Genomic DNA, 23474 nt, shown 5'->3' with positions numbered 1-23474 from the left:
TGAAGTGGCACATGGGGAATGAAGTGGCACAGGATGATAAAGGGGGAATAAAATGGCACGAGGTGGTAAAGAGGGGGGATGAATTTGCACAGAGGGCAATAAAGGGGGAATTAAAAAGCACAGGGGGGGGGGTCAAGAGGAAATGATGTGGCACAGGGGATAATAAAGGGGGGATGATTTGGCACAGGGGGAATAAAGTGGCACGGGGGGGGGGGAAATCAGGGAAGAGGGGGGGGGGGGCAATCAGGGAAGAGCCTGTGAATGATGTGGCCCGCGGACGTACAGAAGCAGGAGGTCCCTGTTTAAACATTGGTCTTCTGTGCTGGGGCTTCTGCAGGGGGTGCAGCGAGGGCCTGGGCCCCTTACCGGGGTATTGGCTGTACCCACTGACAACAGCCCAAGGTAGGGCCGGCACATAAGCCTGGTTGTCCCCTATTGGGAGTGTTTTGTCCACGTCCGCTATGTGTCCGCATCCGCTATTGGGAATGTCCCCTATTTGGAGGGTGCAAATACATAAAGTCTTATGGGACTCTGTCGGGGAATTAAAAACTGTCCGCTATGAGGTGTCTCCTATAGGGAAGTGTGCGCTAAGGAAGATTTTCCTATATATCAAAAGTGTACATACCATAGAGGCAGACTATGCAGCTACTATAGGGCCCATTTTATATGGCTTCCCATAGGGCCAAATTTGGGACCGAAAGAGTACCTAATGTAATGGCTGACTGTTCCTCAGAAACAACTTTCAGGCTAGGATGAGCCAAGAGTGCTTACGTGACCCCTTGGGCTTGGTTCATACACTTAGACGTGTTTGGCAGGGAGCCACACCACTAATGTGTCAAGAACTTTTTCCTAGAACTGCTTTTGTGGAAAACCACAATGCCACATTTAGAAATGAAAAACAAAAACCATCACTGTGAACTTTAGATACAGATTTCCCTGCCATAGTTCTGCCCTACTGAGGTCAGTAGAGAAAAACCACTGCAAAAGGCCAAAGAGAGGCCTATATATGCAAGACCCATAACTCCCTATGGTTCTACTGAATAGACCTCCAGACATGCAGAGAGTCTGTGTATTGTGAACATAATACAGACCCTAAGATAAGTCTACATTATTGCTTTGGGAAAACGGGACAAGGGTTGTTGAACCGTTAATAGACATCTTATCCCCTATCCAAAGGATGACTGGCGATGCAGGGGCCAGAGAATCGTGACGTCATGGCCCCGCCCACTCAATGCAAGTCTATGGGAGAGGGGGCGTGACGGCCGTCATGCCCCCTCCCGTAGACTTGCACTGAGGGGGCGGGGCATGACATCACAAGGGGACGGGAGCGTGACATCACGATCCTCTGGCCCCTGTATCGACAGTCATCAGGCACGGAGCGAAGCTCGCTCCATGCACCGGATGACAAGGGGGGGTTGCAGGAGAGATCGCGGGGGGTTCCCAGCGGAATAATGCGCCAGACCAATAATGACCGGACGAAGCACGCTAGGCGTGCGAAACAGGAGCTCGGTCGCCACCACTTGTCCCCCCACTACCCCTCTCTTCTGTACCCCTACCGTGAGTATGTCTCAATAAAGAAGACTTTACAGCCACACTGGTGAGTGCCGATATTTCTTCTTTCTTCTTCATAGATTTGTAAATTACTTCTATTAAAAAATCTTAATCCTTCCAGTACTTATCAGCTGCTGTACGATCCACAGGAAGTTCTTTTCTTTTTTGAATTTCCTTTCTGTCTGACCACAGAACTCTCTGCTGACATCTCTGTCCATTTTAGGAACTGTCCAAAACGGGATAGGTTTTCTATGGGGATTTGCTCCTACTCTGGACAGTTCCTAACATAGACAGAGGGGTCAGCAGAGAGCACTGTGGTCAGGTAGAAAAGGAAATTCAAAAAGAAAAAGAAATTCCTGTGGATCGTACAGCAGCTGATAAGTACTGGAAGGATTAAGATTTTTTAATAGAAGTCATTTAAAAAAAATCGGTTTAACTTTCTGGCTTCCAGTGGAGTACCCCTTTAATGGGTCAGGGCAGTGAGAACAGTTTATGGGTACCTCTTTATAATAGCTGTCTGTAGTACTAGACGTGAATAATGCCTTCAGTGATTCATTTGGCACACTTGTTTATTTGATATCTACAGATGTAAATGTATCTTGTCACCTGCCCTTGTGGGTGTCTACATCTGATCTTGTTGCTACTTATATATGAAGTCAAAAATTTGCATGGAGTTGTTGTGTCGATTATGTAAAATACATTTCTCGCTGACTAGTCATAGGTGAAGACTAGAGATGAGCGAACTTACAGTAAATTCGATTCATCACGAACTTCTCGGCTCGGCAGTTGATGACTTATCCTGCGTAAATTAGTTCAGCCTTCAGGTGCTCCGGTGGGTTGGAAAAGGTGGATACAATCCTAGGAAAGAGTCTCCTAGGACTGTATCCACCTTTTCCAGCCCACCGGAGCACCTGAAAGCTGAACTCATTTATGCAGGAAAAGTCATCAACTGCCGAGCCGAGAAGTTCGTGACGAATCGAATTTACTGTAAGTTCGCTCATCTCTAGTGAAGACATTGGCCCAGATGTATCAATCTGCCTGAAACCAATCAAAGCTCAGCTTTCATATTCAAACAAGTTCTGGTAAATGAAAAAGTCAAGCTGTGATTGGTTGTTATGGGCCAAACCGGAGAGATTTGGTTGAGGCAGATTGATAAATCTGGATCATTCTGGCAGATAATTATAGAAAAAAATGGGAAAAAGAAACGGCTTTCCACCATTAGTCGATAATTGTAGTGATTTCTATTATAGTTCAGAATGACAAAGCAGTCATTGGTTGCCAAGGACTGTAGGTGTCTGTGTGCCTTTGGGCGACACTGTAAAAGTGCTACTCTACTTTCAACTTTACGCATAGAGCATACATATTTAGGTTGTCATGGGTCTTCTTAAAGGGGTACTCCACTGGGAAAAACTTTTTTTAATCAACTGGTGCCAGAAAGTTAAACAGATTTGTAAATTACTTCTATTAAAAAATCTTAATCCTTCCAGTACTTTTCAGCTCCGGTATAATACAGAGGAAGTTCTTGTCTTTTTGAATTTCCTTTCTGTCTGACCACAGTGCTCTCTGCTGACACCATTTTAGGAACTGTCCAGAGCAGGATAGGTTTTCTATGGGGATTTGCTCCTACTCTGGATAGTTCCTAAAACGGACAGAGGTGTCAGAAGAGAGCACTGTGGTCAGACAGAAAGGAAATTCAAGATGAAAAGAACTTCCTGTGGATCATAACAGCAGCTATATAAGTACTGGAAGGTTTAAGATTTTTAATAGAAGTCATTTACAAATCTGTTTAACTTTCTGGCACCAGTTGATGAAAAAAAAAAAAAAATGTTTTCCAGTGGAGTACCACTTTAAGTAAAAAAAAGATAGGGCCAGCCGTAGGTGTCTGTTGGCCTTTGGGGGATACTGTAAAAGTGACCCTCTAGTCTACCCCACTTTCAACTAGATGCAGGTCTTCCCAAGTCCTGTGTGCCCTGGCATCTGCCAAGGTTTGGCTTCTACTGATCTGGTCCTGGCTAAGTTGACGGATAGTTACTTTGCAAAGAGAGAATCCTATGTCATCTCCCACCCTAATCAGGCCTTGCTCTATTATGAGTTTTACCAAGATTGTTCCTTAAAAACAATACAGTCCAGAAATGCATCCAGACAGTTCAGACAGCACTGCTCTTAAAGTAAAGAATCCTATTCTGTGGTGTAGAAACCTTCTTTTCTCTAGACGTAGAGATTGTTATAGATTGGTAAAGATACAATTGTGGGTATAAAAAGATCTTTACAGTTCAGAAATGCATCCAGACCCTAGAGGTTCACCATGACCACTTCCTTTGGCAGATAGCTCCATAGTCTCACTACATTTACAGTAAAGAATCCCATTCTAGACTGGTGTAGATGCCTTCTTTTGTGTTGATTTAAAGGGGTACTCCGGTGCCTGATCGCTGGGGACTCCCGTGATCTTCCACGCCTTCCCCCGTCAGAATCAGTCCCCGGAGCGTGCTCGCTCCGGTTCTGATTACTAGCGATCACGGGGACGGAGCATAGTGACCTGCCCCCGCCCCGTGTGATGTCACGCCCCGCCCCGTGTGACGTCATGCCCCGCCCCCTCAATGTAAGCCTATGGAGGGGGCGTGACAGCTGTCACGCCCCCTTCATAGGCTTGCATTGAGGGGGCGGAGGGTGACGTCACACGGGGGCGGGGCCGTGACGTCACTATGCTCCGTCCCCGTGGTCGCTAGTAATCAGACCCGGAGCGAGCACGCTCCGGGGACTGATTCTGACGGGGTGCGGCGTGGAAGATCACGGGGGTCCCCAGCGGCGGGACCCCGCGATCAGGCATCTTATCCCCTATCCTTTGGATAGGGGATAAGATGTCTTAGTGCCGGAGTACCCCTTTAAAGGATATCCCCTTGTTATAGATAGAGAGATGACCAAGACAGGACACAACGGACAGACTGGTTCATTGTATTAGCTTTCTGTTGATTGGTTGGGTAGATACACGCATAATAAATGAAATGACTAATGAGGTAAATATGAGGTAAATATGCAGAACATTTGTCAGCTTTGATTAACTTACCATTTTCCAGGCTGTCTTCATTCATGTCACACTCTGTGGCCTTGCAGCTCACCCGTCCACCACCGTTCTCCTAGAAAGAACAACTTTATATTCTGATTATTGCCTTAAATGTTTTTACTCCACATCCCCATCCTAAAATCGTAATCCTATTTATTTCAAATACAACAGGGCAGTGCCCTAAAGTACGACTTAAAAAGTAGCCTAGTGCCTTCTTATAACTTAAAAGGGTACTCCGCTGGAAAAAAAAATTTTAAATCAACTGGTGCCAGAAAGTTAAACAGATTTGTAAATTACTTCTATTAAAAAAATCTTAATCCTTCCAGTAGTTATCAGCTGCTATATGCTCCACAGGAAGTTATTTTCTTCTTGAATTTCCCTTCTGTCTGACCACAGTGCTCTCTGCTGACACCACTGTCCATTTAAGGAACTGTCCAGAGTAGGAGCAAATCCCCATAGCAAACCTGTCCTGCTCTGGACAGTTCCTGACATGGACAGAGGTGTCAGCAGAGAGCACTGTGGTCAGACAGAAAGGAAATTCAAAAAGAAAGCATACAGAAGCTGATAAGTACTGGAAGGTTTAAGATTTTTTTTTATAATCTAGTAATTTACAAATCTGTTTAACTTTCTGCCACCAGTTGATTTAAAAAAAACAACATTGTTTTCCAGTGGAGTACCCCTTTAAAGGGGTACTCCGTTGCCCCAGCATTCGGAACATTTTGTTCAGAACCCTGGGAGGGGGCGGCGGGGGGGGGGGGGGGTTGTAATGTCACTGCGAAGCCCATTCGTTATGTCACAGCATGCCTCCTCAATGCAAGTCTATGGGAGGGGGCGTGGCGACTTACATAGACTTACATTGAGGGGGCGTGGTGTGACATCACGATGGGCGTGTGGCAGTGATGTCACGACCCCCCGCCGCCCACTCCCAATGTTTGAAACGAATGCTGGGTGCTGCACAGATATCGTGGGGGTCCCAGCTGGGGGACCCCCCACGATCAGACATCTTATCCCCTATCCTTTTGATAGGGGATAAGATGTCTACGGGCGGAGTACCCCTTTAAAGCGTATTGCCGTCTTTTAATGTTATGTCTGTTTAGGTACAACATTCTATCCTAAGTCAGGTTTGTTTTTCGAAATCTCTATGAAATTAGAATTCTGCAGAAAACCAAAATTCCACCGACCAATCTGATAAATTCTATGATATTGATATAAGTCTCTTGTTCCCTAGTAATCATCATGTTTGGCCCCAATCATTGACAGAATATTAATAGGTTGGATGTCAACCATGATACCCATAGATTACTTGCATGTTCCCGTAGAGGAGTGATAGCAATTACTAATGGGAACAGACAGCTATGCTTTTACCATATGTTGATAAAGACTGATTGGGCCAACAATGACCTTTAACCATGGAAATATGCTTAAAACATTATTATGCAAAATTCCTTTTAGGTTAACCTATCCATTGCCAGAAACCGTTTACTTCTTTCTCCCATACTAGGCTTCCCCCCAAAGCTTTCCATGCACAAACATGGGGATGAACTAAGGTTGTCTTGTTTAGAAGTTCCTGGGTTTGTAAGGTGAAGTAAACTACAGAACATAGATGTTCCTCTATGTATGAAATCTATGACCACAAGTAGTAAGCCGAGCATGCATGTGTATAGGGGGGCAGCTGAAGACCCTCACACTTGAATGGGGCTGTGTTGTTGTCTCCAGTCAATGGCGTACATAGAAGAGGGCCCCATAGTAAAAAAAATTGCAATGGGCCTGATTTTGCCGTCTCAGGACAGTAAGGCCAGGTTACATAGTTACATCGTTCATAAGGTTGAAAAAAAGACTAGAGCCCATCAAGTTCAACCTATATCCCTAATGAGTCCCTACGGAGTTGATCCAGAGGAAGGCAAAAAAAAAAACTCATACTAGAGGCGAAAATTCCTTCCCAACTCCAAATATGGCATCAGAATAAATCCCTGGATCAACGTTCTGTCCCTATAGATTTAGTATCCATAGTTATTATTCTTCAAAATGCATCCAGACCCCTTTTTTATATTCTTTTACAGAGTTCCCCATGACCACCTCCTCAGGCAGAGAATTCCGCAGTCTCACTGCTCTTACAGTAAAGAACCCCTGTCTGTGCTGGTGTAGAAACCTTCTTTCCTCTAGACGTAGAGGATGCCCCCTTGTTATAGATACAGTCCTGGGTATAAATAGATCAAGGGAGAGATCTCTGTACTGCCCCCTGATATATTTATACATAGTTATTAGGTCGCCCCTAAGTCGTCTTTTTTCTAAACTAAATAACCCTAATTCTGATAATCTTTCTGGGTACTGTAGTCCTCCCATTCCCCGTATTACTCTGGTTGACCGTCTTTGAACCCTCTCCGGCTCCACTATATCTTTCTTGTACACTGGTGCCCAGTACTGTACACAGTATTCTATGTGTGGTCTGACCAGTACTGTACACAGTATTCTATGTGTGGTCTGACTAGTACTGTACACAGTATTCTATGTGTGGTCTGACCAGTACTGTACACAGTATTCTATGTGTGGTCTGACCAGTACTGTACACAGTATTCTATGTGTGGTCTGACCAGTACTGTACACAGTATTCTAGGTGTGGTCTGACCAGTACTGTACACAGTATTCTATGTGTGGTCTGACCAGTACTGTACACAGTATTCCATGTGTGGTCTGACCAGTACTGTACACAGTATTCTATGTGTGGTCTGACCAGTACTGTACACAGTATTCTAGGTGTGGTCTGACCAGTACTGTACACAGTATTCTATGTGTGGTCTGACCAGTACTGTACACAGTATTCTATGTGTGGTCTGACTAGTACTGTACACAGTATTCTATGTGTGGTCTGACTAGTACTGTACACAGTATTCTATGTGTGGTCTGACCAGTACTGTACACAGTATTCTATGTGTGGTCTGACCAGTACTGTACACAGTATTCCATGTGTGGTCTGACTAGTGATTTGTACAGCGGTAGAATTATTTCCTTGTGGTGGGTATCTATGCCCCTATTGATGCCCCCCATGATTTTATTTCCCTTGGCAGCAGCTGCCTGACACTGGTCACTACAGCTAAATTTACTATTTATTAAGACCCCTAAGTCCTTTTCCACGTCAGTCGTCCCAAATGTTCTCCCATTTAATACATAATCCCAGCCCGGATTTTTCTTCCTATGTGCATTACCTTACATTTATCAGTGTTGAACCTCATCTGCCACTTCCCAGCCCAAACTTCCAACCTATCCAGATCCATTTGTAACAGTGCACTGTCCTCTATAGTGTTTACCGCTTTACAGAGTTTAGTGTCATCTGCAAAGATTGCTACTTTACTATTCAACCACTCTGCAAGGTCATTAATGAATATATTAAATAGAACAGGACCCAAGACTGACCCCTGTGATCCCCCACTAGTAACAGTCACCCAATCAGAATAAGTACCATTAATAACCACCCTCTGTTTCCTATCACCCACTTACACACATTCTCCCCCAGACCAATCCTTCTCATTTTATACACCAACCTTTTATGTGGCACCGTATCAAATGCTTTGGAAAAATCCAGATATACAACATTCAGCGTGTTTATTGCCGTTGGTTTTTCAAGACCTTAAGGTCAATAACCCTATCCATGTATTTGCTGACAATTTAGTTCCTGGGTAGAGGAGTCCTATAGAGCTTCCTAACCCTACCAAAAGATAAGGGACCAACCAGGGCTGGGCCCCCTTTCTTTAAGAGCTCCATAGGAACTACGTGGTCTGTATGGTATGTACACCGTTGTCCCCATTGGCGGACCAGGAGTGTACAGGGAAAATTATAAAAGCCACAGTGCCTACCCAGCTATGCAAAAGAATTACAGACTGGTTGGACCTCCACCAATCAGGTTGCTATGGCTGTTGGAATCTATTTCTTGAAGTATCCCTATGTTATAACAAGAGAATGCCTCTTTAAGAAATTGCATCAGCATCAGCCCCTTACTTTAGTTTTTAGTGAATTTCACTCTTGCTGCAATATATATATATATATATATATATATATATATATATATATATTGTAAGTTGTGTCATTATAAAGTGAAACAGATCTGTAAATTACTTCTATTAAAAAAATCTTAATCCTTCCAGTACTTATTAGCTTCTGAATACTACAGAGGAAATTATTTTCTTTTTTGGACCACAGTGCTCTCTGCTGACATCTCTGTCTATTTTAAGAACTGTCCAGAGTAGGAGAAAAGCCCCATAGCAAAAATATGCTGCTCTGGACAATTCTTAAAATGGACAGAGATGTCAGCAGAGAGCACTGTGCTTGCGATATCAGCAGAGAGCTCTGTGTTCCAAAAAGAAAATAATTTCCTCTGTAGTATTCAGCAGCTAATAAGTCCTGGAAGGATTAAAAATTTTTAATAGAAGTAATTTACAAATCTGTTTAACTTTCTGGCACCAGTTGATTAAAAAAACAATAAAATAAAAATAGTTTTCCACCAGAGTACCCATTTAAGTCTCTAGCAGTTATTATTAGGAATGTGGAGTATCTTGCACATATGTGGCTACACAGCAGGTACACCTGAGCTATGAACAGCTTGTTGAACCTGATATTGTTCATTTCACTGCCTGCTCTGTAGGCACCTTGTTTTTCCTGTAATGCGTGTAATCTAATTATTAGTAATGGTGGCTTCCCTCTGGTTCCCGGGATTAACAATAAAATACCCTATGATGCTTGTGTTCCTCCATAGAAAACAATGGTCAGTAACCTGAGCAAGTTTATACCACCATTAAGTAGGAAAGACAGGGCCAACCAAACCTTTAAAGGGTACCTCTCATAAAAAAAACTTTTGATATATTATAGATTAATGTATGCAGAATAACTTTACAATTGTATGTTATTAAAAAAATATGCTTCTTTCTATTTAATTTTCAACTTTGAAGAAATGACCACTAGAGGTCTCCCTACCAGTCCTGGCAGCAAGCATTTCAGACTCATGCTGGAGTCCTAAACACTACGAGCTGCCAGTCTGCTTTGTTCACAAAGGAGAACACTCAGAGCTGCCAGCCTGCTTTGTTCACTGCCTTTTTGGCTGTGAACAAAGCAGGCTGGCAGCTCTGAGTGTTTAGGACTCCAGCATGAGTCAGAAATGCTTGCTGACAGGACTGATCGGGAAAAATACAATAGAAAGAAGCATATTTTTCATTAACATGCTATTGGAAAGTTATTCAACATTCATTAATCTAAAATATATCAAAAGTTTATATGATGAGAGGTACCCTTTAATCTTACCAATCCCTAAAGCAGCTATAGACCAACCCAGAACACATTTTGTAAGCTATAGGTGAAATGTCTGTTCCACTGTTATTCCTTCTGAAAATGTACAGCAGGGAGGTACCATCCCCCTTGTAAGCGTGTCCCTACACAGTCTGATATTAGCGGTTCTGATTGGACAGTGTACCTCCTTGCCATGGGGATTAGTAATACCTAGTTGACAATTTAGTCATTTGACAACAGCAACAGCAGGAATAACAGAGGACTGTCAGAACTCAAAATATAACAACCCAAAGTATTACAAAATTACAAAATATAAAAATCCAAGTATTTACTAAACAAATATAATTCTGATTCAAACTAAAGTTTTTTTTTTTTTTTTTCAACGGACCACTAAAGGGGCGTTTTTAAAGGGGTACTCCGCTGCTCAGCGTTTGGAACAAAACTGTTCTGAACGCTGGAGCCCGGCGCCGGGAGCTTGCGACACCATAGACTTGCATTGAGGGGGGCGGGGTGTGATGTCACAAGGGGGAGGGGCTATGACATCACAAGCTCCCGATGCCGTCTCCAGCGTTCGTAACAGTTTGGTCCAAATGCTGAGCAGCAGAGTACCCCTCTAATGCAACCCTGGCCCAAAGTGGGTGTTTGTGGGTGTTCCAAGGGTGGAGCTTAAATGTCCTGATTTTAAAGTTTTGGTAAGTATGCCAATTAGAAGAGAGCTGACCTGTCCTTAAGTAGAATGTATTGTGGTTCTGACCGAGGCCTTATTCACTATTACTAGGACAGATACATCTATATATACTAAAATTGTGCTGTCCATGAAGGAAACTTATTTATTATACGTTACGGTACATATAAAACTTAACAAAAACAGCATGTGTATGATGAGCCTCCTTTAAAGGGGTTCTCCACTGCCCTGTCTTCCGGAGCTCCGCTCGCAGCGCAGTTTCTTTCTCCGGACGCTGTGTGCGGGCTTCCGTGTTCGAGGCCGCCCCCTCGTGACGTTGCGCCCCCTTCCCATAGACTTTCGTTGAGGAGGCGGACGTGACGTCACGAGGGGGCGGCCTCGAACATGGAAGCCCGCACACAGCGTCCGGAGAAATAAACTTCCGGACGCTGCGAGCGGAGCTCCGGAAGACAGGGCAGTGGAGAACCCCTTTAAAAGGAGGCTCATCATACGCATGCTTTTTTTGTTAAGTTATATGTACCCCTTTACCGATTGGCTGCAAGAATACCAACACTTAGAGCTTAGCATTTGTCTTTGCAGGACTGTTAAATGTGGGGGTTGCACCTGTAGTAGATTTTCGGATAAATGCCCCAGTATATAAATAAACTTCCGGACGCTGCGAGCGGAGCTCCGGAAGACAGGGCAGTGGAGAACCCCTTTAATGGGATTCTCCGGTGAAAAAGATTTTTTGTCATATCAACTGGCTCCAGAAAGTTAAACAGATTTGTAAATTACTTCTATTAAAAAAATCTTAATTCTTCCAGTACTTATCAGCTGCTGTATGCTCCAGAGGAAGTTGAGTAGTTCTTTCCAGTCTGACCACAGTGCTCTCTGCTGACACCTCTGTCCATGTCAGGAACTGTCCAAAGTTGGAGCAAATCCCCATAGCAAACCTCTCCTGCTCTGGACAGTTCCTGACATGGACAGAGGTGTCAGCAGAGAGCACTGTGGTCAGACTGAAAAGAACTACTCAACTTCCTCTGGAGCATACAGCAGCTCATAAGTACTGGAAGAATTAAGATTTTTTTTAATAGAAGTCATTTACAAATCTGTTTAACTTTCTGGAGCCAGTTGAGTACCCCTTTAAGAGATTTTGAAGAACAGCCACAAGCAGATTCAGTAGCACTCATGGGCGCCATTTAATAGGACCTCTAATAAATTCCGCAGTTTACAGGACTATTCCATGAATTTCGATAATGCAGTAGGTTTGCCTGCAACAACACATTGTAATATTATTTTGAGTTGCGCCAACTGAGAAATTCCACCCTGCTATGTGCAACAACCTCAGCTCTGCTCCACTTGTATATCACAAATGTCTGCAAACTCAGAGCCGCCTTGTTTGCTTAACTACAATATGGCTGCTTTATGAGGTGCAATGAAGAAGCGGAACGTTTTGTGAAGTGTACCCAGCAGTAGGACCCCCTTCCCCACGTGTGATCTGCTCTCGTCATTTCTTACCTTATTCTCAATGAGCAACTCACAAACTCTCTTCTCGTTCGAGACTCTGTTTTTTCCATTCCTCCTCTGAAAACAACACAATAATTGTTCCAGGACATTCCTCCAGCAAAGCCCTCTGTTCCTTTGCCACCCAACTGGGTGAGAAGTTCTCCTCTCCTCGCCCAAAAACATGGGGCACTCTGCACCACTCCGACTCTCGCAGCCAAATAAATTAAAAAAAGATTAGGCTGGTGTATGTTCGCTTTCCATGTCTTTGACAACTCGTGACGACAAGAATCACTAAGTTGCTGTGTCAGTAGTCCTAGAAGTTCCAAACACTGTATCCAAGCATCACTAAGATTCCGAGGTTGTCCAGGTACTGTACCCAGAAATCTGACAGCTTCCTATCACCCTCTATGCCAGCCTGTATACGCCGGGGACTCTGCAGTGACGAGGAGTCTCAGTTGTTGACACAAATCACACACATAGTGATAGCAGACAGAGTCCAGACAGTCCAAAATATTCTGCTCTCCACATGGAGACTGAATCGCTCTTCACAGTATTTGTGGCCTTAACAACCAGAGCAGATACAGGATTAGACTGCAAGCTCTTGAGGACACGATTGTCCTTCTTGCCGTAATCTTAACATTAACCCCTTATAGGTATGCAGAGTTTTGTGCTAACCAAGACATGATTGTGCGGTTAGAGTACAAAGTGCTCGCGTTGTTATCTTCAGACATTGCAGATCAGCGTCTTATCTACAGTTATATTAAAGGGAGCGTATGTTACTGGCAAGATGCCTACAGTATCAACCTGCTTGGCACAACCCTTAGTAACAATACCAACCTCATGGAGTCATGTTACTGTCTGGTTTGCTGGCTCTGGTAGATTTATTGGCAATTTAGTGGTCAATAGACAATATAAGCGAGACGTTACACCAGATAAAGGTTAAAGGGGTACTCCGGTGCTTACACATCTTATCCCCCTATCCAAAGGATAGGGGATAAGATGCCTGATCGCGGGAGTCCCGCTGCTGGGGACACCCGGGATCATGCACGCGGCACCCCGTTTATAAATCAGTCCCCGGAGCGTGTTCGCTCCGGGTCTGATTACGGTCGACCGCAGAGCCGGCGGCGTGTGACGTCACACCTCCGCCCCCGTGTGACGTCACGCTCCGTCCCTCAATGCAAGTCTACGGGAGGGGGCGTGATAGCTTTCAAGCCCCCTCCCGTAGGCTTGCATTGAGGGGCGGAGCGTGACGTCACACGGAGGCGGAGGCGTGACGTCACACGCTGTCGGCCCGGTGGTCGCCAGTAAACAGACCCGGAGGGAACACGCTATGGGGACTGATTACAAACAGGGTGCCGCGTGCAAGATCTCGGGGGTCCCCAGCAGCGGGACTCCCGCGATCAGGCATCTTATCTTTGGATAGGGGATAAGATGTGTAAGCACCGGAGTACCCCTTTAAGACCATTTATGTGTAGCATAGTGATCAGACTATTTTTTCCCTCGTTTACTTTTAAAAGAAACATAAAAAGAACAAATTGGTCAGCACATGCTACACAACTACAGTGATCCCTCAACATACGATGGTAACTCGTTCCAAATGAACCATCGTTACTTGAATCCATCGTATGTTGAGGGATCCGTGCAATAGTAATATACAGTGGTCCCTCAAGTTACAATACTAATCGGTTCCAGGACGACCATTGTATGTTGAATCCATTGTATGTTGAGACCAGAACTGTATGGAAACCTGGTAATTGGTTCTGAAGCCACCAAAATGTCATCCAAAATTAGGAAAAAGTGAGAATTAAAAGGAAAATAAGTAGATAAAGTAAGTCCTTACATATGAAAGTAATAAAGATCTGCTGGGAGCTGTAAATCACTGTCTATGTCAGTGTTTCCCAAGCAGGAAGCCTCCAGCTGTTGCAAAACTACAACTCCCAGCATGCCCGGACAGCCAAAGGCTGTCCGGGCATGCTGGGAGTTGTAGTTTTGCAACAGCTGGGGCCACCCTGCTTGGGAAACAGTGGTCTATGTAGAGGACATGAGCTTCTTCGGGGTCCTGTACAGTACACAGTGTCCTAAAAAAGTAACATGGAGTCGCCCTCACCTGGTGTCCAAAAGGAGCAGCTAACCCTGGTACAGGTAAAGTGTACAGAACATGTAATACCTCCCTGTACTACCAGACACCAGTCAGTGCATACGCTTCAGTTATACAGGGGTTTTACCAGTGAATGCCCATTCTGATTGGTCGGTTCTTCCAGCCATTGACACGTTTCACAGATCTGGACTGTCTGTACATTATATGTGGAGTCTGGTTTCAACTTACGATGGTCCAGAAAAGACCTTTGTATGTTGAAACTATTGTATGTTGAGGCCATTGCAAGTTGAGGGATCACTGTACAAAGTTATACTCCCGTGTCCCCGCCGTTCAGGACCGTCACCGCCGCCCTGGATCGTCGCTCCCCATCACAGTCATCACATTGCTGCGCGCGCTGCTCCTATTGGATGACGGGACGGCATGCACGGCGTCGTGATGACGACGAAGGAGAGCGACGGCCATGCAGCGGAACTTGAAATGGACGGTCCGGAGCGGCATGGACAGGTGAGTGACACTCACCGGAGCACACGGGGCACATTAAATGGCGATCCGGTGGCAGCTGAAGCAGTCTGCGCTGCCGGATAGCCGTTTATGCGATGGACCCGACATAGAAAAGCATTGTATGTTGATGCTACCTTCAACATACGATTGTCTCTGAGAGGCCATCATATGTTGAAATTATCGTATGTTGGGGCCATCGTAGGTCGGGGGATCACTGTATTATGTGTGAAATAAGTATACAGGTGCACACTGCTGTGGCTGAACTACAAATCCAAACAAGAGAATTACAACAGCACACTGCTAGTGCTAAGATATATGTCCATCCCAAATGAGGTCACCTTATCGTGGTGGGATGGTACACACTATTTGGCCAAATGGTAAGCTAAGAACCTATTTTTTTTCTCTATAGCAGTATTGCAATGTAAACCGTGTTATATTTCACATATATTTTCATGCTGGCAGTGTGCGGCTGTAATTCTCTTGTTTCTCCTTTTAAAAGAAGGCCAATTCAATTGAGCATGTTTTCTGAATGTTTCTGTCGCTTTGAATAGTCCAGCAGTTGCAAGTCAATAGAAGGCTTAGTGATTCTTTTAACACAAGTTGGTGTAATTTCTTAAAAAATTGAAATGGTTTTAACAGTATTCAGTCCATCAATTTGTATTTAGGATCATGTTTCCTTCACAGGGGCCTGACTTTGTTGCCTCACAGGACTAGACCCATCTAGTACTTCCTTCTATTACCGTTGGTCAGACTCCACTCTCATGGGCTTAGTCAAATGCAGTCAATTCAATTTTTAGCCCACTGTTCCCGGTATCTCAAGAGTGTTGTATCTCAGAGGCCTCATCTTAGACTATTGGCCCAAATTTACCAGAACCTGTTTATTTCTCCATAACAGCCGATCACGGCTCACGTCTCATATCTTAACAAGCTCTGGTAAAATGAAAGCTGAGCAGTAATTGGTTGCTATGAGAAAACCTGACCGTTTTTGTCCCTAGGCATATTGCCTGCTGGACATTGGCCCAAATATGCCAATCTCACATTAGGCTACTAAGGTTAATAATTGGGTCCCATTTGTCACAACTCCTCAAAAAAAACAAGGGGTCTGTCATCCACTGTGGCCCTTACTGTTCAAGGGCTCCCACAATGCCACCCCTCTCACTGTCTGCTGTCCCAAGTTTAACCTAGCCAGTGCTAATCTAAACTGGCTTCTACCAGGCCCCACTATCAAGAGCCTAGACTAAATCCCAAGACCATGTTACAGGTCCAATTTCCAAAGCCAATTCTGCTGAGTAACTGGTATTCCACTGCAACCCTTGATCACTACTGAACATAGCTATAGTATTCCCTTGTTGACCTGTGTCCAAACCAATCTATCCATGCAGCCTTGGTAGACTTTCCAAAGCTAACTGTACAGGCAGATCGTTGCCCCCACATTGGGGGGCAGTCTACATGATAAGGTCACTTGTTAGCTCACTCTCTGCCCCGTGACACATGACAAACCACATCCAATGGCCCTCCTCCTCAAAACATTGTGGTGCAATACATCACCCTGGTCTAGCTTCATTTCTAGGCCTCCTACTGTAGAAACAGCCAAAGCGTTATATCCAGCTCACCCTTGGGATTGCGCTCAGACTGGACCAAGACTAGTCCACTTAGCACATTTAAAGAAGAGAATGTCCAGAGCCAGACTCGTGCGGGGAACTTCTTTATTAGGTTGCCTTGCCATGGGAAACGACAGGAACTCAAGTAATGTGATGCGTTTCGGCCCTGTGGGCCGAAACGCGTCACATTACTTGGGTTCCTGTAGTTTCCCATAGATAGGCAGTTGGACCGTAATGGTAGGAGATGTCAGCGCTGGATGAAGGAACCAGGAGGAGTGCAGCATAAAATCAAGGCAGGTTTATTGGATGCAACGCGTTTCGCTGCGCATGCGCAGCTTCATCAGGCATGGCTGATGCCTGATGAAGCTGCGCATGAGCAGCAAAACGCGTTGCATCCAATAAACCTGCCTTGATTTTATGCTGCACTCCTCCTGGTTCCTTCATCCAGCGCCGACATCTCCTACCATTACGGTCCAACTGCCTATCTATCGTTTCTAAGGAGGGCTGCGGATGAGGACACATTTACTTTCAGGCGCTTCCCATTGTTGTGTGTGTGTGTGTGTGTGTGTGCACACACAACCAACTCTGGTAAGCGGCGTGGGATAGATCTACTCCCCCTCCCTATGGGCCTAACCTGCTGATCCCGCATGGAGCGCCTTCTGTTTTCCTTTTAGATTACTGTAGTTTCTTATGGCAACCTAATAAAGAAGTTCCCTGCACGAGTCTGGCGCTGGACATTCTCTTCTTTCGATAGGCCTCCTACTTAATCTTTTTCCCAGAAGACTTCTTCCTTATATCCATGTCTGTGGTGGTGGTGGTGGTGGAGTTGCCGGATGACCAGCCAATCTGCAAAAGAGTGGAACATCTATATGGTGCAACACAACATATATAAATGGAATTCCTGATTAGATGGGTGACACTAAACAAGTGTTTGGTCCTTTATACTGGTGATCATCTGGGTCTATTCATATAAATCACCACAGGTTTCTCCTTCCTGTAATTCCCTGCGACCTTGTGCTTCTGTTTAGTGATAATACAATCGCATAATAAAATTTAACCAGTCTGGGCACTTGTCAGTAATGTAATATTTGATCCTTTCATTGCTTTACATTCAGGCCGGGGATTTCTGGCAGGGCCTCCAGTCTGGGGCCTCTCTCATTTCCTACCTGAGTAACAATAGACTGTGCATTTAACAAAAGGAGCACAACAAAATGTAATTGTGTCCAACTGCCGGGGGAAAGTGATACACTTTGTTTGCACAGCTGCCGGCGAAATTGCGATAAAGAATAAATGGGGTATTTGTCGGCTTGCGCACTTATACGTGTACGTGTCAGCCATTGCTCCAGGTGTCTCAGGGGAATACAGGCATCTGATACTTTCTTTAAGTGAATGGACTAGGTGGAAAAGATAAACATAACTGTAAACCTGTCAAAGGGTGTAAATTATCTCTGCGGTGGCGATAAACCCAGCACGTCTGTACATTATACTTATATGCAGGAAGAAAAGTGCTGATGTCATACAATGTACCTCCTGATCTGCCCAGCAGCAACTACCCAGTGATTGTTAATAGCAAACTACACTGAAACTGCAAACCTATAACTGGTGCAAGGCTCCTGGATCCTTGGGGTGTGGCAACTGTGTCCAGTCTTAAAGGGGTACTCCACTCCTATACATTTTATCCCCTATCCAAATAAGATGTCTGATCGCGGGGGGTCCCGCAACTGTGAACCCCCGCAATCTCGGCTGCTGCACCCCAGACATCCGGTGCACGGAGCGAACTTCGCTGGATGACTGACTATGCGGGGGCGGAGGCTTGTGACATCACGGCCACATCCTGCTTACAACATCACTGCCACGCCCCCCTCAATGCAAGTCTATGGGAGGGGGCGTGACTGTCGTCACGCCCCCTCCCATAGACTTGCATTGAGGGGGCGTGGCTGTGACGTCATGAGCCTACGGTGCTGAACCCGACACTCTAAACAAACGCCGGGTGCAGCACGGAGATCGTGGGGGGAGGGGGGGGGGGGGGGGGAGGGAGTCAGATCAGATATCTTATCCCCTATCCAAGATGTCTAGGGCCGGAGGGGTTGTCTGACGGGGTAAAATAAAATAAAAAAAGCAGGTGGGCAGGCACGGCCGCACCCTGCTTACAATGTCACGGCCATGCCCCCTCAATGCAAGTCTATTGCATTGAGGGGCGTGGCTGCGACGTCACGAGCCTCCGGCGCTGAACCCGACACTCTAAACAAACGCCGGGTGCAGCACGGAGATCGTGGGGGGGGGGGGGGTGGGGGGGGGGGATCAAATCAGATATCTTATCCCCTATCCAAGATGTCTAGGGCCGGAGTACCCCTTTAAAGGGGTTGTCTGACGGGGTGAAATAAAAAAAAAAAAAAAGCAGGTGGGAAGGCAGGGGTAAAAATATATAAAAAGCACTACTCACATCATCAATAACCCCTGCTACTTCCATACCCATGATGCTCAGGTCTCCACTTCTCTTTACTTCCTGGTCCCCATCTCGACACACAGGAAACAGCTGCTCAGCCAATCACATTGCATTTCTTTGAGTCAGGAAGTCAGGGGGACCAGGAAGTGGAGATAAGCTGGTACACAGGTAGCATTGTTACAGCAGAGGCACCCGGTCTGTCTACAGGACGACTATTAGTCATGTACTCAACATATCTGGCCTTTATGAAATAGTGGCAAGAAGAAATCCAATTTGGAGTTTGCCAAAGGCCATGTGGGAGACAAAGCAAACACATTGAAGAAGGTCTTCTGGTCAGATGAGACCATAATTGAACTTATTGGCCTAAGGGCCATTACTGCCCATCACCCTGAGAACATAATCCCCACAGTGAAACGTGGTGGTTAGAGATGAGCGAACTTACAGTAAATTCCATCTATCACGAACTTCTCGGCTCGGCAGTTGATGACTTTTCCTGCATAAATTAGTTCAGCCTTCAGGTGCTCCGGTGGGCTAGAAAAGGTGGATACAGTCCTAGGAAAGAGTCTCCTAGGACTGTATCCACCTTTTCCAGCCCACCGGAGCACCTGAAAGCTGAACTCATTTACGCAGGAAAAGTCATCAACTGCCGAGCCGAGAAGTTCGTGACGAATCGAATTTACTGTAAGTTCGCTCATCTCTAGTGGTGGTGGTAGCATCATGCTGTGGGGATGATTCTCTTCAGCAGGTACAGGGAAACTAGTCAGAATTGATGAAAAAAAATTAATGAAGGAAATATAGGTCAATCTTTAAAGGGGTACTCCGCTGCTCGGCGTTTGGAACAAACTATTCCAAATGCTGGAGCCAGCGCCGGGAGCTCGTGATCTCATAGCCCTGGCCCATCAATTCAAGTCTATGGGAGGGGGCTTGACATCATGAGGAGGTGGGGCCATGACGTCACAAGCTCTCGGTGCCGGCTTCTTTTAGTTTGGAAAAGGCCTCTGAAAAATAAAATAAGTGATCTGATTGGTTGCTATGGGCAACCGGTAAAATTTTCCTTAGCACAGGTCTTGATGAATCTCCCCCAATGATCCTAAAAATACAGCCAGAGCTACAATGGAATGGTTTAGATCAAAGCATGTTATGTCCTAAAATTGCCCAGTCAAAATTGCCCGAGACATTAATCCAACTAAGAATCTATGGCACGGCTTAAAAAACTGCTACTCACAGATTTCTCCGTCCAATCTGACTAAGCTTCATTTTTTTTGCCAATGGAGAAACATTTCCATCTTTAGATGTGCAAAGCTGGTAGAGACATACCCCAAAAGACCTGCAGCTGTAATTTCAGTGAAAGCCAATTGTGGGGAGTCCAACCGCTGGGACACCTTGTGATCTCCCGAACGGGACCCCGACTCTCAGTGAGGTGCGGTGTCGTCTACCGGTAGACATAACACGCTCCATTCATTTCTATGGGAGCGCCGCAGATGCCAGAGTGTTGTTCCTGTATCTTAACCCCTTAAGGACCACAGTTTTTTTCCGTTTTTTGCACTTTCATTTTTTCCTCCTCACCTTTTAACCTCTTCAGGACCCATGACGTATGCATACGTCATCACACCCTGGGTCTTAAGGACCCATGACGTATGCATACGTCATGTCTTTTCCTGGTCTCCGCCGCTCACCCGGCGGAGATCGGAAGCGGATCCCTGCTGAAATCCTTCAGCAGGGATCCAGGGCAAACGCCGAGGGGGGCCATGTATGCCCCCCATGTCGGCGATCGCCGCAAATCGCAAGGGAAATCGCCCTTGCGATCTGCGGCGATACCGGGCTGATCGGGTCTCTGGGACCCGACCGCCCGGTAATTTCGCATGATCCCGGCTGTCACAGACAGCCAGGACCATGCTGGAGTATAGGAGCGAGGTGGCAAACCTGCCACCTCCTCCTATACCCTGCGATCCGTCGGTTAGTTAACCGACCAATCGCAGGAGGGGGGGCGGTTACTTCCTCCCGTCCCGCCCGGCCCCTTGAAGTCCGGAGAGGACGGGAGGAAGACCGGAGGACGCGGCAGGGGACGGGGGAGTGCTGGGGACCGGCCCCGGTACTTACCTCGTCCCTGAAGACCCGGATCCCGGCGAGGAAGATGGCGGCGGCGGCGACAGGTGAGTTGATCTTCAGCCGCGGTCGTGCCCTTTACAGCAATGCACGTCGCCGTAAAGCGACATGCATTGCTGTATTGGGACCCTATATACTACAACTCCCAGCATGCCCAGACAGCCCTTGGCGTCTGGGCATGCTGGGAGTTGCAGTTTTGCAACATCTGGAGGTCCACAGTTTGGAGACCACTGTGCCCTTCCAGATGTTGCAAAACTACACATTCTCAGCATGCCCTTACTGTCCAGGCATGCTGGGAGTTGTAGTTCTGTAACATCTGGCCCTTCAGATGTTGCAGAACTACAACTCCCAGCATGCCTGGACAGTTTTGGCATTCTGGGAGTTGTAGTTTTGCAACATCTGGAAGGGCACAGATTGGGAACCACTGTATTAGTGGTCTGCTAACTGTAGTCCTCCAGATGTTGCAAACTACAACTCCAAGCATGCTGGGAGTTGTAGTTCGGCATCATCTGGCTCTAAAGTTGTTGCCAAACTACTACTCCCAGCATGCCTGAGAATGCTGGGAGTTGTGGTTTTGCAACAACAGGAGGCACACTGGTTGGGAAACATTGTCTGTTTCCTAACTCAGTGTTTCCCAACCCGTGTGCCTCCAGCTGTTGCAAAACTATAACTACCAGCATGCACTGATAGACTGTGCATGCTGGGAGTTGTAGTTTTGCAACAGCTGGAGGTCCCCCCCTTGTGAATGTACAGGGTAAATTCACATGGGCAGGGGGCTTACAGTGAGTTTCAGGCTGCAGTTTGCGATGCAGCAAATTTTGCGCGGCAGCTCAAACTCGCAGCGGGAAACTCGCTGTAATCCCCCACCCGTGTGACTGTACCCTAAAAACACTACACTACACTACCACAAAATAAAATAAAAAGTAAAAAACACTACATATACACATACCCCTACACAGCCCCCCTCCCCAATAAAAATGAAAAACGTCTGGTACGCCACTGTTTTCAAAATGGAGCCTCCAGCTGTTGCAAAACAACAACTCCCAGTATTGCCAGAAAGCCGTTGACTGTCCAAGCATGCTGGGAGTTTTGCAACAGCTGGAGGCACCCTGTTTGGGAATCAGTGGCGTAGAATACCCCTATGTCCACCCCAATGCAAATCCCTAATTCAGGCCTCAAATGCGCATGGCGCTCTCACTTCGGAGCCCTGTCGTATTTCAAGGCAACAGTTTAGGGTCACATATGGGGTATCGGCCTACTTGGGAGTAATTGCCTAACAAATCTTGGGGGGCTTTTTCTCCTTTCACCACTTATGAAAAGGTGAAATTGTGGTCTACACCAGCATGTTAGTGTAAAAAAATACATTTTTTACACTAACATGCTGGTGTTGCCCTATACTTTTCATTTTGACAAGAGGTAAAAGGGAAAAAAGCCCCCCAAAATTTGTAATGCAACTTCTCCCGACTACGGAGATACCCCATATGTGGGCGCAAAGTGCTCTGGGGGCGCACAACAAGGCTCAGAAGAAGTGCACCATGTACATTTGAGGTGATTTGCACAGGGGTGGCTGATTGTTACAGCGTTTTTGACAAACGCAAAAAAAAAAAGCCCCACATGTGACCCCATTTCGGAAACTACACCCCTCACGAAATGTAATGAGGGGTGCAGTGAGAATTTACACTCCACTGGTGTCTGACAGATCTTTGGAACAGTGGGCTGCGCAAATTAAAAATTTTGTACAGCCCACTGTTCCAAAGATCTGACAGACACCAGTGGGGGGCTAAATGCTCACTGTACCCCTTGTTACGTTCCTCAAGGGGTCTAGTTTCTAAAATGGTATGCCATGTGGGTATTTTTTGTTGTCCTGGCACCATAGGGGCTTCTTAAATGCGACATGCCCCCGAGCAAAATTTGCTCTCAAAAAGCCAAATATGACTCCTTATCTTCTGAGCATTGTAGTTCGCCCATAGGGCACTTCATGTCAACTTATGGGGTACCTCCATACTCAGAAGAGATGGGGTTACAAATTTTGGGGGCTATTTTCTGCTATTAACCCTTGCAAAAATGTGAAATTTGGGGGGAAGCACACATTTTATTGAAATTTTTTCAAAATTTTTTTACATATGCAAAAGTCGTGAAACACCTGTGGGGTATTAAGGCTCACTTTATTCCTTGTTACGTTCCTCAAGGGGTCTAGTTTCCAAAATGGTATGCCATGTGGTTTTTTTTCCTGTTCTGGCACCATAGGGGCTTCCTAAATGCAACATGCCCCCCAAAAACCATTTCAGAAAAACGTACGCTCCAAAATCCCCTTGTCGCTCCTTCCCTTCTGAGCCCTCTACTGCGCCCGCCGAACACTTTACATAGACATATGAGGTATGTGCTTAGTCGAGAGAAATTGGGCTACAAATAGAAGTATACATTTTCTCCTTTTACCCCTTTTAAAAATTCAAAAATTGGGTCTACAAGAACATGCGAGTGTAAAAAATGGAAATTGTGAATTTTCTCCTTCACTTTGCTGCTATTCCTGTGAAACACCTAAAGGGTTAAAATGCTGACTGAATGTCATTTTGAATATTTTGGGGGGGGGGGGGTGCAGTTTTTATAATGGGGTCATTTGTGGGGTATTTCTAAGATGAAGACCCTTCAAATCCACTTCAAACCTG

At 45.8% G+C, this 23474-nt stretch overlaps 2 protein-coding genes across 5 annotated transcripts in view; one reads left to right on the top strand and one right to left on the bottom strand.

Moving 5' to 3' along the window:
* Positions 1 to 23474, bottom strand: part of GRB7 (growth factor receptor bound protein 7) — a 265456-nt gene that overhangs the window by 124661 nt on the left and 117321 nt on the right. For 2 of the 4 annotated variants that reach the window (XM_056549221.1, XM_056549218.1), the window contains exon 2: positions 4616 to 4685. In XM_056549221.1, the coding sequence (XP_056405196.1) occupies positions 4616 to 4640 (25 nt within the window). In that variant the 5' untranslated portion in view covers positions 4641 to 4685. Of the gene's footprint in view, positions 1 to 4615; positions 4686 to 12068; positions 12741 to 16890; positions 16981 to 23474 lie in introns of those variants that run through there. The other 2 variants (XM_056549220.1, XM_056549217.1) reach the window with 2 other exon arrangements.
* The window catches only part of LOC130297043 (nuclear factor 7, ovary-like), a 58492-nt gene continuing 45473 nt past the window's right edge, over positions 10456 to 23474 (top strand). Inside the window, exon 1 of the mRNA XM_056549231.1 lies at positions 10456 to 10578. The gene's annotated coding sequence lies outside the window, so the exon portion shown is untranslated. The remainder of the gene's footprint in view (positions 10579 to 23474) is intronic.

Source organism: Hyla sarda, chromosome 12, assembly GCF_029499605.1.
Source record: "Hyla sarda isolate aHylSar1 chromosome 12, aHylSar1.hap1, whole genome shotgun sequence".
Classification (NCBI taxonomy): Eukaryota; Metazoa; Chordata; class Amphibia; order Anura; family Hylidae; genus Hyla; species Hyla sarda.
This window is presented reverse-complemented; position numbering and strand designations above follow the sequence as displayed.